The sequence below is a fragment of the Stigmatopora argus genome, chromosome 8 (genome assembly GCF_051989625.1).
Source record: "Stigmatopora argus isolate UIUO_Sarg chromosome 8, RoL_Sarg_1.0, whole genome shotgun sequence".
Taxonomy (NCBI): domain Eukaryota; kingdom Metazoa; phylum Chordata; class Actinopteri; order Syngnathiformes; family Syngnathidae; genus Stigmatopora; species Stigmatopora argus.
The window spans coordinates 2,243,854-2,260,757 of record NC_135394.1 but is presented as its reverse complement, the minus strand read 5'-3'; the positions used below and the strand labels follow the sequence as shown (position 1 = coordinate 2,260,757).

The 16,904-nt window shown below is 37.9% G+C and overlaps 1 protein-coding gene across 14 annotated transcripts in view; it reads left to right on the top strand.

Moving 5' to 3' along the window:
* LOC144078787 (discs large homolog 1-like protein) overlaps positions 1–16,640 on the top strand; it is a 101,810-nt gene extending 85,170 nt beyond the window's left edge. For 12 of the 14 annotated variants that reach the window (XM_077607135.1, XM_077607137.1, XM_077607134.1 and 9 more), the window contains 10 exons: positions 1,211–1,393; positions 3,275–3,338; positions 4,820–4,835; positions 6,942–6,983; positions 8,014–8,064; positions 10,351–10,452; positions 10,621–10,793; positions 10,897–11,006; positions 12,825–12,916; positions 13,095–16,640. In XM_077607135.1, coding sequence (XP_077463261.1) covers positions 1,211–1,393; positions 3,275–3,338; positions 4,820–4,835; positions 6,942–6,983; positions 8,014–8,064; positions 10,351–10,452; positions 10,621–10,793; positions 10,897–11,006; positions 12,825–12,916; positions 13,095–13,201 — 940 coding nt within the window. In that variant the 3' untranslated portion in view covers positions 13,202–16,640. The remainder of the gene's footprint in view (positions 1–1,210; positions 1,394–3,274; positions 3,339–4,819; positions 4,836–6,941; positions 6,984–8,013; positions 8,065–10,350; positions 10,453–10,620; positions 10,794–10,896; positions 11,007–12,824; positions 12,917–13,094) is intronic. The other 2 variants (XM_077607138.1, XM_077607136.1) reach the window with 1 other exon arrangement.
* Positions 16,641–16,904: the final 264 nt, after the last annotated feature.

Here is a 16,904-nt window from a genome sequence, read left to right as displayed (position 1 = left end):
GTAGGATCACTACTTGTTACTACCATACCATCTAAATATAATTTATATAAAAAAATGTAAATACTTTAAATACTGTACTTCTACGGTGAAATTCTTCTGCGCTGAGTGCTACCCATTTCAGCGGCGAAGAAGCGGTGCTCTGACTAACGCCATTTTTCATCTCCTGTCTTCCGCTTGCGGGTTTCAGCGTTGATTTTGACATTTATATGAACATTTTTATACTTAATAAAAAAAAATATATGTATGTATGTACTGAAGCCATGAATGTTGAAGCCGCCAAGTGGTGAAGGCCACAGTATTTATCCAAAGCACACACTTGTATTGAATTGAAATTAATGCTTTTATTGTCATTATAAAAGTATAATGAGATTTAAAGGTGACCAAAGAAAGATTTCACATTAAAAGACGCAAACAAACATGACTTCTCCCTTGAGGTTGGAGGAGGGGAGTGCCAATTTAAGATATTGTCTCAATAATAGCACGCAGGTAGATAGATTACTGTCTTTTTGACAACTGGTGGCCACTTTAACATTTTCCTGCTGTGGGACTTGAATGACCCTCCAGGCTCCAAATGATAAATCCATTCAGATTAGCTCCTGCCAACATTGGAAATTCCTTCCAAAATACTTCATATATATGTAGATGTTATTTTAAATATGGGTAGGCTGTATCAACTTCACTGTCTGTCTCTACTGATTTGTCCTTCTCCGTCTCTCCTCTGTTTTATTGATGAAGGCAGTGGGGACTTTAGGGGATGCCTATTATTTCAGCTCTATTTAGCACTCACACACTGCTGCCCTATTTTCCCAGGTTGTTTCCCTGCAGATGGGTTTGGAATTCTGTGGTGGGTCACAAAGATTCATCATTCAGCCAGGCACATTTTACACAAACTGTTGACACACAGCATAGGGACACACAAAGAGACTGATATTTTCTAGATTTCTAAGTGAAGTAGTCTTATTTACACTTTAATTGTGTTATTAATGTTGCGTTATTGTTTTTATTGTACTTTCTATAACTTTGTGGATTTATAAAATGATGACGTGTGAGGTCCTTGCCCACATGCACGAAGCAGTTAGACAAAATATTGTTGTCATTTAAATGATTTATAAATCCATTTGATATTGTTCCCTCTTCTAAAAAATAACCGCCAAACATATTTGCAGCTAATTCCATCTGTTTAATTATATACTGCCATATCTGCTTGCAGAGCGCTATTTGACTATGACGGAAGTGCATCAGACATGAGCACCACAAATCAGGCTTTGCCCTTCCGCTTTGGAGACATCCTGCATGTGAGCAGTGCTGGTGAAGAAGAGTGGTGGCCTGCACGTCACCTTAGTCCCCCACCCCCAAGCTGCCCAGAGGTTGGAGTCATCCCCAGCAGGAGAAGGTTGGTTTAAAGAGCATGAAATGTGGCCAAAAGGAGACTGAATGTTAGTGACTAATGATGAATATTGCAGCTTCCTATCTAGAGCTGGGCAATATTACCGATATATTGCAATGTGATGTAATACAATGCACACAGAGTAGTATGACATTCAGTTTCCAATGTATGCCACAAAAACCTTTTGGAGAAAAAGATATCTATTCATTGTTTTTGTCAGCTTTTCTCACTGACGACATCTAACCATGTGACATCACAGGTCAAGGTCACACTTATGTAATTCTCGTTTGAAGCAACCTGCGACCATAGACAATGAATATTAGATGACAAATTGAATTGGGCATGCCACAATTCAATATACAATCATCATCCTCATGATTTTTTTTTTTACAAATTTTCCCACGGATGTTATAAGCATCAAATACCTAACCTAGCTGCGTGGCTATATCTAGCTAGTTATAGTTCCTGAAAATTGTTTGCAGTAGCATGCAGTAGAAATAATTAAACAGTGTCTTCTGTTGTTCCTTCATCTATTTAAATTAAAAGGTATTGCAAAGCATTGTCCAATGTATGCGTATTGCAATATGCATATTGGATCATATCACAATAGGCTTCAAGCTGATACACCCAAGTCTATTTCTAACTGTCAATCATCCAATAATCAGACTTTTTACATTATCTCGAAAACAAGAAATTATTTGGAGGTTGAAGAGTTAACGCTCAGAAACCATAGAAAATAAGAATAGGTCAATTACTTAAAATGTCGTCTATTGTTCTGTAAGATTGACGTCACTACATCTTTTAGATGATTTTTTGGGCTCCAAGAACTGAGTACAGTATAATGTGATTTTTAAAGATGCACTATCAAGTGGGAGTGTACTTTACGGAATTCGATAGATGGGACTTCACTGAGCTACAACACATACAAACAGACGTTTAAGCCTATTTGGCTCTTTTGAATAAAAATACAATACAGTAATACCTTGACACATGATTGTCCCAACATACGAGAAATTTGAGATACGAGGAAAATTCTGAGCAAATTTTTTACTTGAGATACGATCATACGAAATGGTTCCCGATGCGGCCATCTGGGTAGCCGAGTATGCGAGAGGCTGATTTTGAGAACAGCATCGCTCTGTCTTTCTCCCTGCATCTCCTTCGCCTAAAGATATCTATGAGCAGGTTGCTTTTTTTTAATGAAGATAGCGTGACCAAGTCGATAATCTGCAAAAAAAGGAATCTGCATAGACTTGAAAGCAAAGCAAGCATGGGCGGAACCCTTCAAAGCGAGTTGTGGCTGATTCGATAATTTAGAAAAAAATGAACTGGGATACACTCGGTTCTGAGACATGGAGAAGTCCACACTCTTTGCCTTGGTTATCGCAAAAGAAAATTAGTGTAATGTAAGATTAAAATGTCTTTTTAAGTGTGTGTGTGTGGGGGGGGGGTATAGTAATATAAGTACATTTAGTAAATTAAATTTAAAGTTTATGTTATGTTACAAGCGCGTTGCCATCCGTCAAGTCTCTATCCTGTCCTTTCTCTCTATAGCTCATCCGCGGTAGGCCGCTACCGTCTGTCTGTACTAAATAATGTCACATTTTAGTATTGAAGATCATAAAGACAGCTTGTGTTAAAATGACAGCATAAAAAAATAGGAACGGATGCAAACATGACCGGAGGTGTCAGCGTAAATAATAATAATCGGACATAGGCCCTGGGTATGTGAGCGTTTGCATTCATAGATAGTCACAACTTTAGTTGTTGATTATTCCTATTATCACTAATGGGTCTTAAATACACTATATTTTGTAAACTATAATGATCATTCCAATGATGGATATCAAAAGTTGTTAAGTCCAGAGTATTTTCTCATTTTTACAGGGCAGAGAAAAAGGAGAGGTCAAGGTTAAAGACAGTCTACCTCTCGAGGACTCAGGACAGATCGGTGAGTACTGATTTTTGTCCTCATCATTTTTAAAATCAAATTGCTTCAACTTTGCTGTCCTGTTGTAGTATACAACTTCACTGTACTAATACTATACAGTGGTACCTCGTCATACGACCGCTCGTCATACAATATTCTCATCTTACGACGGAAATTTCGATCGAATAATTCGCCAGTCATGCGATCAAAATTTCGTGATGCGACCAAGCCAGGCGGCCATGGCACTGTCTTTTTTGCATATCTTTCGTGTATAACAATATCTACGAGCACTGAACGATTAATTCAGACGAGTTTCTCCTACGCATCGACCAGAAAACGCACAACGCGCATGAGCGGGCAAAAAGAGGGCTTTCTGGGTAATGAAGTATACTCGTGCACACAACGCCGATAGGCAATGGCACTCTTTCTCAGAATGAAACTTCATTACCCACAATCAATATGTGGGTAAGCTCAGCTGTTGCGTTTCCTGTTATTTTTATTATCTAATACGAGGAGTATTATATTACTTCTCGTTCGCTGCTCCTAAGAACATCAGCGGCACTGGCTCGCAATTCCCTCTTTGTAATATTTCTGGTCGCAACTCTCTCTCATAGGCGCCGTTCAAAGCGGTTGCAACCAAAGCCATTACAACGAGGGAGTTGCGAGCCGGTCTTTATGAGCAGCGGAGCGATCGCTAAAATGTACTACAAGACTATTTCTTGTTGGCAAGTGGTCGTGGGTTATCCAATTGTGAGGACATTTGTGTGAATCATTTTCGGAATATTTTGAAGGGAATACGTAGTACAACAGCAAACAGCCCATCGATAGCGAACGTGAGGGTGGAGGCGTGGCAAACCGCCAACCCGGAAAACGAAGGTAACAAAAGATTACAACAAAATTAGAATTCAGTTTTGTGTAAAGTTACATTAAACGTATGTTTGAGTGTCTGTATATATTAATCCAAGTTAATTTAAATTTGTTTGTTCCGTTTACGAGTGCGTTGTCGTGGGGAAAAAAACGAACCCCACCCGTCCACGCCCTCAAACGTCTCTGTCTCCCGTCGGCAAAATTTGCCCAATTTTAGTTAGATTAAACACATTTTATTACTATTAAACCACAAGTTATGTGTTACTTTGTTAATAGATGGCGAATTAGAAGAAATAAAACATTTTTTCCAATCCAATATCCTGTTTTTGGTGTTTTTTTCAGAGGGTTGGAACAAATTAATTTGTTTTCCATTCATTTCAATGGGAAACGTCCGCTCGAGTTATGAGAATCTCATCATACGATCTCAGTCTCGGAACGGATTACGATCGTATGTCGAGGTACCACTGTATTAAGGGCATAGGGTGTCTTTTGAGCCACTGGGCAAACAACTTTGATTCCATTTGTACGGGTGTGGGTGTGTTTTCTGTGAGCTAGTAAGGGATTCTACTGATAAAATTCAGTCATCTGTTCTCACAATCCACTAAGACTGTTTCTTTCTGTGGTTCTTTGCACAGGATCAAGATGAAAGAGGTAAGTAACGATATCAGTGACTCCTGCTGGGCAGTGCATATCATATCTTTTCTACAAGCACTGTCTTTTGTTTTCTTTTCTATTGCTTTTTTGTTCATAATCATAAAAAGTATGTCTTTGAAGGTATTTTCAACATGAAAATCTGAATTATAGACCCCTTTTTCCCTAGACATCAATAAAAGCGGTGCAGTCAACATTGGCTCAAGAGAAAAACTAACATGAGTGGATGTGAAGATTTGGTAGTTTACATGGCATTTTTAGTGTTTCAAACATGTCTAGCTGCGTGTCTGGGTATATTAATCAGACTGGAAGGGGTTTAAATATTTTCCATCAGGGAGCTTATGGCTGCAGGATATGAGGATCGTTAAGATGCTTTCCATCTGATAATGTTATTTTTTGGTAGTAATTTTTGCAATCTTTTACACTTCACGACAGCAAATCTAAACACTTACTCATGGTGTCTAAGCCAAAGCTGTACAAACATTTTAAAGATGCCATATTTGTTTTGGGTTCTCTAAAAATATGGGCTAATTGTCATATAGTCATTTTTGATTTATATTTTATTTGTTATTTATGTTATATCAATGTTTATCAAATGTCAATAGCTTAATATGCTGATGTACAAATTCATAAACAATAGCCAAAAAGGAGGTTACATCAGTCTCGAGATTTCGCATTTTACAAATTAGTACTCAACATTTATATTAATCCGTTACTCTAACTGAGAACAGGTTTTCAGTTGCAGTGCCAACAAGGTTACAGGCAAACAAGTAAAATAAATCAGCCAAACCTTAAATTCTATTACTGCCGAAGGATGGACATGGTTTGATGGATGTTTTTTGTTATTAGTGATAATGTGGCAATTATTATGGGTGTCTATGTTCCTACTGTGCACGGGAGTCTTTTACTAGATTGTGTGCTGTACAGGAGGGTGCGTGTGTGCGTGTGTACGTGTGTGTGTGTTTGTGTGTGTGTGTGTGTGTGTGTGCGTGCGTGTGTGTGTGCGTGTGTTTTGCGTCCATCTGCAGAGGTGGGTAGGGTAACAAAAAATGTTAAAGTATTGCGTGCGTGTGTGTGTGTGTGTGTGTGTGTGTGTGTGTATGTATATATCTATATGTATGTATATATATATATATATGTATATGTATATGTATATATATATATATATATATATATATATATATATGTATATGTATATATGTATGTATATATATATATATGTATATGTATATATATATATATATGTATATGTATATATGTATATGTATATATATATATATATATATGTATGTATGTGTGTGTGTGTTTATGAGATAATTTGGTTGTAAGTTCTAATGTCATACGGAGAGGGTGAAAAATTCAATGATTTTTCAGATTTTTCCGATATAGTTGCGCCCCAATACATCGCCAAAATTCAAATGAGTTGTAAGGCAAGCATTTTACTGAGATCACAGCTCATGTGGTAATTAAAAATAGTTATAGAAAGCCTATGACACTGAAAACTGCATCGGAGCTTTGCTCTGTCTGCTATACTAACTCTGGTCTATCTCATTGCCATTTTTTTTATTTGATTTTGTTGTGGGTTTTATGGGGGAGGGTGAAAGCATAGTTGTATAGTGCTCATAGTTCGTCACAGGCATCGTATTTTCCAGTGTTTCTTAATTGTATTTCACAGAACATTGCATTTTTCAAATGAATACAGTAAGCCTTCCAACATATTTCAAGCTTGTAGTAGTGTTTTTGTAACTGGAATTTTACATTTTTAGACTCACGCATGATGCATGACATAGTGATTTTGGCATTGTATGATTGATCAGTGGGTGGGTCGTTGGATAGGTGAAACAGCCAGATGTTATTCTGACAAACACAAATGGAGTGTACATGCAACAATAAACAAGGGATTAAAAATAGTAACAGTAAAGGACTCATTGTCACAAGGTAAAGTGTTGTTTCTAACTGAACTCAGTAAAAGGTATGTTGCATTATAACAACTCTCTCAAGGAAAATTTATCCAAAAAGTATGTTCAGTAAATTTAACATCGGAAATATAGCTCATTGGTCCCCACCTCTGCTTGTGTGTTGCTGACTCCGGTCTTATTTTTCCAGAGCTGGTAACTTCTGGCACCAGTGAGAGTGAGAGTTACCCCTGTAAGTGTCCACCCTCTTTTGCTGCCCCTTCTCTGTGGCACCATTTTTTCCCTTCCTTTTCATTGATTGAATTTCCATTACATTTTTAATCTATGTTCTTTGATCGTTATTTTCTTGTATGTTTGTTTGCACTTTGTTGTGTGGGATCTGGGAAACAGATCACATACATTTGTCTCTCTCCATTTGAATATTTATATATGCCTACCTGAAAAATCAACTGCAACACATTTTCTCCATTGTCTTTACTTAAAGATAACTGCAACTAATTTTAACCAACTTGATTGTCCTAATTTGAAATTGTATTTTCATTTTAGAGTACACTGTGCAAAATGACTAATTTTGTACGTACTCTTTTAAATTACTTTTTTTATTTGGTATGTTGGCGGTCCGGTGGGGAGAGTGGTTAGCGCGTCGGCCTCACAGCTCTGGGGTCCTGGGTTCAAATCCAGGTCGGTCCACCTGTGTGGAATTTGCATGTTCTCCCCGGGCCTGCATGGGTTTCCTCCGGGTACTGTGGGTTCCTCCCACATTCCAAAAACATTAAATAAATATTAATATGTGCCATAACTCTCAGACTATAAGCAGCTACTTTTTTAGCCCGCTTTGAGACATGCGTACCAGTATTGATTTTTACGGGCTAATGATCTGAACGTGTTTTAGTACACATAAATATCAAGTAATAGAATTTGGATGCATGCGGTTTATATGAACAAATACCAAGCAACCAAGTACCATATTCTACTCAGATTTGGTGGGTGCTCTTATAGTCATGCATACCTCTTAATCCAAAAATAATTCTGTACATTTAGAATTAAAAAGAAGGTGGATTTTCCGATTCTGTGTGCCCCCCTGGCTTTTGCCTATTGTGCGTAATATGCAAGGCATCTCTGGTCTAAATTTGCACATGGGTGTTGTGTATCTATGTGAAACTGTGTTTTTCCAGTGGAACGATTTATATTACATGCAAAGGTTAACATTATTTGTTTTTGCCTATATGCATTTAAATGTGTCTTTAACCTGTGTCAATCAGCTGGCCAAGAGGAGATGCTCCTAACCTACCAAGCAGTAATGCAGCAGGAAGGTTAGTGAATTGCTTCTCTTCATTTTGTTTGTGGATAGAAAATGACAAATAAGCTGTCTGTTGTTTTCGATTAAGTATACAAATTGACATTGTTTTGAAAATAACTAAATGATCATTTTAATAAGGTGATGAACACCTTATTCTTTTAACGAATAATCCCCCAAATTAATTTGGTGTTGTAGGGTACTTCTTGATGATTGTACTGATAAACATTTTGATGTTATACAAAATGAACTGATTTGCTCTGCAATGTTAGGATACTGTATGTCATAAGTAATGATCAATCACTGGTATATTTATAGTTTTTCATATGCATTTTTAATATTTATGGGCAGCAAGTATTTGCTTCCATTGTGACTGCTACTGGATCGACTTTACTACAAATACAGTAAAACCTTGACATATGAGTGCCCCAACATACGAGCAATTTGAGATACGAGTAAATTCAGAGCCAATATTTGCCTTGAGATACGAGACAAATTCTGAGATACGAGCATACGAGACAGCCAGGTGGCCGAGATGCGAGAGACTGCTTAAGATTTCAGCGCACTCTCTTTCACGCCGCATCTCCATCATGTAAAGATATTTACGAGCAATGGGCGGTGCGTTGCATTTTTCCGGTGTTTTTTTTTTTGCATTAGTCAGTGCAGAATTAAGGGGAAAACAATTGGTCCAAAGCAAGCAGGTGCAGGAAGGGTAGGGCAAAGAAAAGGCGTATGATGACAATCGATATTAAGCACGAAATAATCGAAAAACATGAGTGCTTTACGCCTGAACTGGCTCGCCAATACGAGAGGAGCAGTTGTCAAGTGGTCGTGCGTTATCCTATTGTGAGGACACTTGTGTGCGTCATTTTCGTAATGTTTTGAATGAGAGACAAAAGCAAACAATCCTAGATAGGTTCCTTTTAAAAACTCCGTCTAAAAGGGAAGATGGAAGCGAGGCAAAAAGAGCCAAGCCCGAAGAAGAAAAGTTAGTGTTTTACTCATTTTTTTAATGAATTAATTTTGATATAACACTTTTCTTAATACAATGGGCCTTGAAACACCAAAACAAATGTTTAATCTTGACTAAAGTACAGTGGTACTTCGACATACGATCGTAATCCGTTCCGAGACTGAGATCGTATGACGAGGTTCTCATAACTCGAGCGGACGTTTCCCATTGAAATGAATGGAAAAAAAATTAATTCGTTCCAGCCCTCTGAAAAAACACCAAAAACAGGATATTGGATTGGAAAAATGTTTTATTTCTTCTAATTCCCCATCTATTAACAAAGTAACACATAACTAGTGGTTTAATAGAAATAAAATGTGTGTAATCTAACTAAAATTGGGCGGATTTCGCCGAGGGGAGAGGGGCACAAAAGGGGCGGGGGGCTTCGGTTTTTTTTTCCACACAACGCACTCGTAAACGGAACAAACACTCCACCCTCACGTTCGCTATCGATGGGCTGTTTGCTGTTGTACTATTCCCTTCAACATATTCCGAAAATGATGCACACAAATGTCCTCACAATCGGATAACGCACGACCACTTGCCAACAAGCAGCAGTCTTTTATCAGCGATCGCTCCGCTGCTCATGGGAGCTTCGGGGGCGCTGGCTAGCGGCTCCCTTTTAGCTTGTAGCATCTGTGGTCGCAACCGCTTTGAACAGCGCCTATGATAGAGTTGCTACTGGGGATGCTATTGCGGGGAGTTGCGAGCCAGTGCCCCTGATGTTCTTATGGGCAGGGAACGAGAAGTGATATAATACTCCTCGTATTAGATAAAAATAACAGGAAATGTAGCAGCTGAGCTTACCCACATATTGATTGTGGGTAAAGTTTTATTCTGAGAAAGAGTGCCATTGCCTGTCGGCGTTGTGTGCACGAGTATACTTCATTACCCAGAAAGCCCTCTTTTCCCCGCGCATGCGCGTTGTGCGTTTCCTGGTCTGAATAACTCATTCGGTGCTCGTAAATATTGTTATACACGAAAGATATGCAAAAAAGACAGTGCCATGGCCACCTGGCTTGGTCGCATCACGAAATTTTGATTGCTTGACGGGCGAATTATCCGATCGAAATTTCCGTCGTAAGACGAGAATATTGTATGACGAGCGGTCGTGTGACGAGGTACCACTGTATATTCATTTCAGCACAGTTTGTGGAGTGTTCCACATGCAATTCCTGCTTTTGTGATAAGGCCAGTTCCTGCAAATCAACCAATCAAAAACTGGAATTATGAAGTGTATCGTTTTTATTTGGAATTCTGTTGCCTGACTAAATCAGTTTTTCTCCTTAGTTAATTACACAAGACCTGTTATCGTGCTTGGACCAATGAAAGACAGAGTCAACGATGATCTCATCTCCGAGTTTCCAGAAAAATTTGGCTCCTGTGTCCCACGTGAGTGTCTTTTACTGTACTTCAGTATCTCTTTCAGCAGAAATCACCACGAAATATGCAACTATTCTGTATTGAAATTATAATTGCGAAAGTATTCACAGATTCACACATCAGTTATTTGGCCATTCTTGGTATTTAACACAACCTGCATGCATATGTACACCTCAGACACAACTCGGCCACGGCGGGACTATGAAGTGGACGGCAGAGACTATCACTTTATGGCCTCCAGAGAGCTTATGGAGCGAGAGATCCAGGAGCACAAATTCATCGAGGCGGGACAGTATAATAATCACCTGTATGGAACGAGCATACAATCTGTTCGAGAAGTTGCTGACAAGGTATGAAGGAGAGTTGAGACAGAGAATAGAGGAGGAAGGAAACATATCTATCTAATCTATCAATGCATTTGCCATATTTTATCTGACTCTTTGTGTGCTTCAGGGTAAACATTGTATACTGGATGTGTCAGGGAATGCCATCAAGCGTCTGCAGCTCGCAGGCCTTTATCCCATCGCCATCTTCATTAGGCCGCGCAATGTTGACAACATCCTGTAAGTGAATACATTTTGTAAGGATTTGGTACCGATTGAAGCATCAATAATTTAAAAAAAAATCTAACACAATAAGACTAGTGCCAAGTGTTTTAGAGAAATGAGCTTGGTTAATTTTGTATTTATTTGTTTATTTATTTGTTTGCGTGGTAGGGAGCAACAACATGACTTTACGAGTACAGTGGTACCTCGAGATACAAGCTTAATGCGTTCCGGGACTGAGCTCGTATGCCGATTTACTCGTAACTCAAATGAACGTTTCCCATAGAAATGAACTAAAAACAAAATAATTCATTCCAACCCTCTGAAAAAAACACCAAAAACAGGATATTGGATTGGATTTTTTTTTATTTGTTCTAATTCGCCATCTATTAACAAAGTAACAAATAACTAGTGGTTTAATAGTACTAAAATGTGTTTAATAGTACTAGAATTTATCGGATTTCGCAGAGGGGAGAGAGAGAGAGGGACAGAGAGTGGGGGGAGACTTTTTGCACAGCAACGCGCTCGTAACATAACAAACAAATTTAAATGAACTTGGATTACGATGCAGACACCCAAAAATAAATTTAATCTAACCTTACACTAAACTTAATTCTAATTTTGTTTTAAATTTTTATACCTTTCACTCCCGGGTTGGCTCTATTTGCCCCTCAAATTGCTCGTATGTCGAGGTATTACTATTACTGTGCATTGAGAGAGTGGAGAGGAAAGTAGGAGACAAAGCCTCGCCACTTAAAAATCACTACCCACAAATATGAGTTTTGGCTTGATCACACTTCATAAAACCATTTTACCATATTCATGTTTTACAGTAGAATTTTATTGCTTTTATTACCTCTGCCAGTGAGTCAAGTATATGAATTCGGTTCCGTGTATTTGTCTGTTTGTGCTCAAGATAACTTAAGAACCAATAAATGGATTATTATCAAACTTTGAGGATAAGTTTGTAATATGGAATGAAAGGGGTGTTTGAATTTTGGGGTCGTGAGGTCAAAGGTCGTAGAAGTCAGAAAAGGAAATTTATGATAACATGATAAGGGGTGGGCAGCAGGGTTGCTAACACGCCCACCTCACAGTTCTGAGGTCGAAGGTTCAATTCCCCACATCCCCGCAAACCTTGAGAGCATACATTGTTTGGAAAATGCCTCAATAAATCATAACGGTTTAGCTCATGGAGTTCTAATTTGCTGAGTAGTTGTTATGATGGAAAGAAGGAGTGACGACATTCAAGGGAGTGACGACTGTACCAAATATAGCAATGCTTTGAATTTGGCTGCATAGGCGACGGTCTACTCTCACAGAGTCATCCTTGTTTAAAAATTGAACCATAAAGTATTGGATTTTGGGTAGGATTGGGTACCGAAAACTGGTGACAATTTGGTGCCATTCTGAATCAGTGAGCTGAATAAAAACAAACATTTGGTGCCTGAGCAAACGCTTTTAGGCGTTGAAAAAGAACAGATTAAGAATCAATGTATTATCAATTAAAGAGTTGATTTTAGGTCATTGCTATATGAAGGTTCTGTAAAGTCATGTTAATATTTTTTTCGGAGAACTTCATTGTGTAATCTCCAGAGAGATAAAATAATATTACAAATGTATTTATTGTCAACATTACACATGGCACTACAATCTGTTGCATAGTGGTTGAAACTTGAATGAAGACACATTTGTGGCGTGTACAAGGTGACGCAAATGCATTTTGAGTGAATATTCCCTTACCATTTCCTGAGGCAATATCCATCAGGTTTAAGTCTTTAACAAGGATTGAAATTTACCTGCTTTATTGACACTGGAATGTCTATGTTTATGCAGAGAAATGAATAAACGTTTTACAGAAGATCAGGCAAGAAAGTCGTATGAGAGAGCTGTCAAACTGGAACAGGAGTTCACAGAATATTTCACTGGTAAGTCAGTATCCACAGAAATATGTTTGTTTTAACCATAGCTTACTGTAGATGATAGTCAGGAATATCTAAAAAAATAGTTTGTGTGGAAATTTTGTATTTTAGTCATTTCAAAAAGTCACTATTAACTTATGTATTCCAATTTTACATTTATTGATTGCGTCATTTTCCTTTGCAGCTTTTGTCCATGGTTCCTCGCTGGAGGAAGTGTATTCGCAGGTGAAGCAGATAATTGAGGAGCAATCGGGTCCTTACATCTGGGTGCCCACTAAGGAGCGTCTCTGAAATCACAGCGCTCATACTACATGTTTGTTCACGCCAACTTTGGCAACACAACACGGCTCGTATTCCACTCTTCTCCATACTCCATGTTGTCTCTCGTACACACACATAACGCTAGATGAGGCTGAGACTGATCTGGAGATCGGGAACCAATACTTCCTGAGGTGGGAGGAGATTATGTCTTTCCAGCAGCCCACTGGTGGATCTTCCAACAGCTGAGTTCCTTAATGTTTAAGGACGCGGGTCAAATCAAGAAAACATTCACCATGATCTGATTTATTGATTTCATTATTGTTCTAATGCCTGTTGTTATTGTTGTTGTTTTCATATTAACAAATGGTAATGCATCCACGTACAGTATGGTTTGTTAATAATAATATGGTCACCAAGGAGCAGACTTTTGCACGCTGTAGCTTTAAGAGCATGTTTTGGGGAGAAAAAATCTTGATCCTCCTTCCCAATTGTGTTTATCATTACTCATGGCATCGCTCCACTTTCTCTTTCATTCACCTTTCCCACTTATCTACCCACTTCCCTCCCAGACTGCCTCAAATTTTAAATATGAGACAATGGTGTAAATGTGCCCTGGCATGTTGCAATGAAGGATCAGCGATAGAATCATACATGTAGTACTGTACAAATACAGCTTAGAAATGTAGCAAATATTATTTAAATATGTTATGATGATGCGTAGGTAGGGTTTAAATAATTTGTCCATGAAATGCACAGTGTTCAAAATGAAGAAGGAAAGAACCATTAAATTAGACTGCATTACCGTATCCATCTATTGGTTTTCTATGCCGCTTGTCCTCATTAGTGCCACAGGTGACCTAGACCCTATACCAGCTGACTTTGTGCAAGATGCTGAGTCTTCCTTGGACTGGTTACCAGTCAATCAAACATCTATGGTAAATGTAGAGTCGTGAAATGTTCATATTTAAACGAGAAATGGAGCATACTGACAAACTTTTTTAATCCCACGACTGTATATCTGCCTTATCTGTTTATTTTCTGCGTCAATACCTAAATTTACAGTCTCATTATGCCAGTATAAAGTAATGCAGCAGTGATAATTCACAGTAAACAGCCTTCTCAAATTTTCTTACTTTAACAAAAAAAATAATTAATGTTCTTAGTGAGGAATTACAAAAATGTACATTCCAGATACAGTGTACACAACAGAGATACGATGATGTGATTTATATTTTCTGGTGCAAATATTATATTAATGTAGGGATGTAAATTGAATATGATCAATTTTTTTAAACAGTGTGGGGTAAAATGTAAAGTGAACAGTAATTGGAAGACTATCAATCACGCCCACATGGCCCTCTTTAGCGAAGGCTTGGTATTGGGAGTATTGTATTGTTGTCTATGTAAACATAACCACTGTCCCATCTCTCCTCTCCACACATTCACGATGTAGTGCACATTTAGAAACACCACCATAACTGCTAGATACACCAGTGTTCCTACTTACTGTGGTTGCACAAAAATGGGGGCTTGTTTCTTAATGGCATTGGAGGTCTATGAATATGTGATTTACATTCTTTTTAGGAATGCATTGTGGATCTAATGCAGACCTGGGCAATTCATTCCACAAAGGGCCACAGTGGGTACAGGTTTTCGTTCCAACCCATTAGAGGAAACCTTTCCACCAATCTGGTATCTTAGAAGTGCAATCAGTGGATTGCAGTCAGGTGTTTCTTGTTTCAGCAGAAATCTAATTAGTTAAACTGTCTGTGCACGATCGGTTGCAACAAAAACCTGCACCCACAGCGGCTTTCGAGGACCAGATTTCCCAGGTCTGGATGGATCACTCGGATCCTATATTGCAGGTATTTAAGACTTCGGAAGAACCAGTGGTTTATGACAGGGGTGTCCAAACTTTTGTGATGTTAAGATCATTGAATTTGGCCCACAAAAGTTTATAATCAGTCAACATTCTTTTGCATTTCTCATATTGAAAGCTAGTTGGAGTGAGACAAAAATAATGCCCCTCCATTATTTCTAATTAATGTAGGAAACTGATTTTCAGTCTTTAGTTTTACATAAATAACATGATGAAATGACCTATGCTGGTTGTGATTTTCTTGACTTTTAGCTGCTGCTGGATATTGTTCCGCAGTTAGTTTAAGTAATGTGAATAATATATACATTACTGCTACCAAGCCATTATTTTTTTTATTGTGATTAATACATATATATATATATATATATATATATATATATATATATATATATATATATATATATATATGTATATATGTATATATATATATATATATATATGTATATATGTGTGTATGTATATATGTATATGTATACATGTATATATGTATGTATGTATGCATATGTGTATATATGTATGTATATGTGTATGTATGTATTCCCCCTTCAATGGCAGCCAGTGAGTCAATCCTTTAAAAAATTCAGGTTTTTAAACCCTGTATACATTTTAAAAATCTGAACGTTTTTTTACCCACTTGTGATCCTTGGTTTAACAAAATAAAAGTGGGAGGATTTACATTCTTTAATTTTTGTAAAAGCCTGGAGAAAAAAGTTTGGACACCCCCAGCCACAGGATACGCCCACTTACTGTAAAAGACTATATTGCCCTGGTATAATATAGTACTTTGATTCGGTCTCATGGCGCTCTTTCCCTGTACTGAACATCTCTCCGCGTTGACAGTGTATTAAGCTGATACATATCATAAAAATACAAAAACAGTGAAAAAAGCCGTCATGATGTCGCCCCCAAAATTCCAAGCTGCTGAATTGGCTATTTCAGCTGTCGCCTTTCTTCTAGTCTGGTGTCTAATTATATATGTTTACGAGAGGACTTCTCAGGGGTAATTCCATTAAAACGTTAGTATTAGCCTACAAATATGTAAGATCATGACTACAATGATTTCCGTTCAAAACCCTTTCTTTTGTAGGGAACCCTTTGTCTGGTTAATGAAGTGTTTTGTACTTTAAGCACTACTGTCGTAAATGGGGCTACCGTTAAATAAGGCATCTGCATGTGTCTTCTACCAAGTTTTAAATTTGAACTAATGCGTTTGTAAACTCAGCCCCGGATGGACCTTGTCAACTACTCTTGTTTGCCATTACACCCACCATCGCCCTCAGCTTTAAGCTAACTGGAGCCCAGTGACTTACAGAGAAACCAGTTCTGCTCTCGCTGTTTTGAAAGCTAAAATATTTTCCCATTGCTCACAGTATCTTAAGCTAATTTGTATTTATTTCAAGAAAATAATTGTTTTTGGTTGCTTTAACAGAACTGGACTCTTTGATATATTTTAGATGCCACTGTATGTTAGGTAAAGCACTGATGCAAAGAATCAATTTCAAAGATGTATCTACAGTCTATATAATATGATATTTATCCCTCTGCTAATTGCCTATTTTGGTACAAAAATAAATGTCTATTGGGATTTGATGACGTTTGTTTTGATGATTATTGAATTGAATTGCTTTTATTGTCATACAAGTAGGACATTTTGAAGCTTTCGCCACATACTGCACAAATAACAACAAAAAGCAATCAGACAAATAAATAATCAATAAATAAGAAATGAATAAATACGTAGTCCAAGGGGTGGTTCGGCGGATGAGTGGTTAACGAGTCGGCCTCACAGCTCTGCGGTCCTGGGTTCAAATCCAGGTCGGTCCACCTGTGTGGAGTTTCCTCCCACATTCCAAA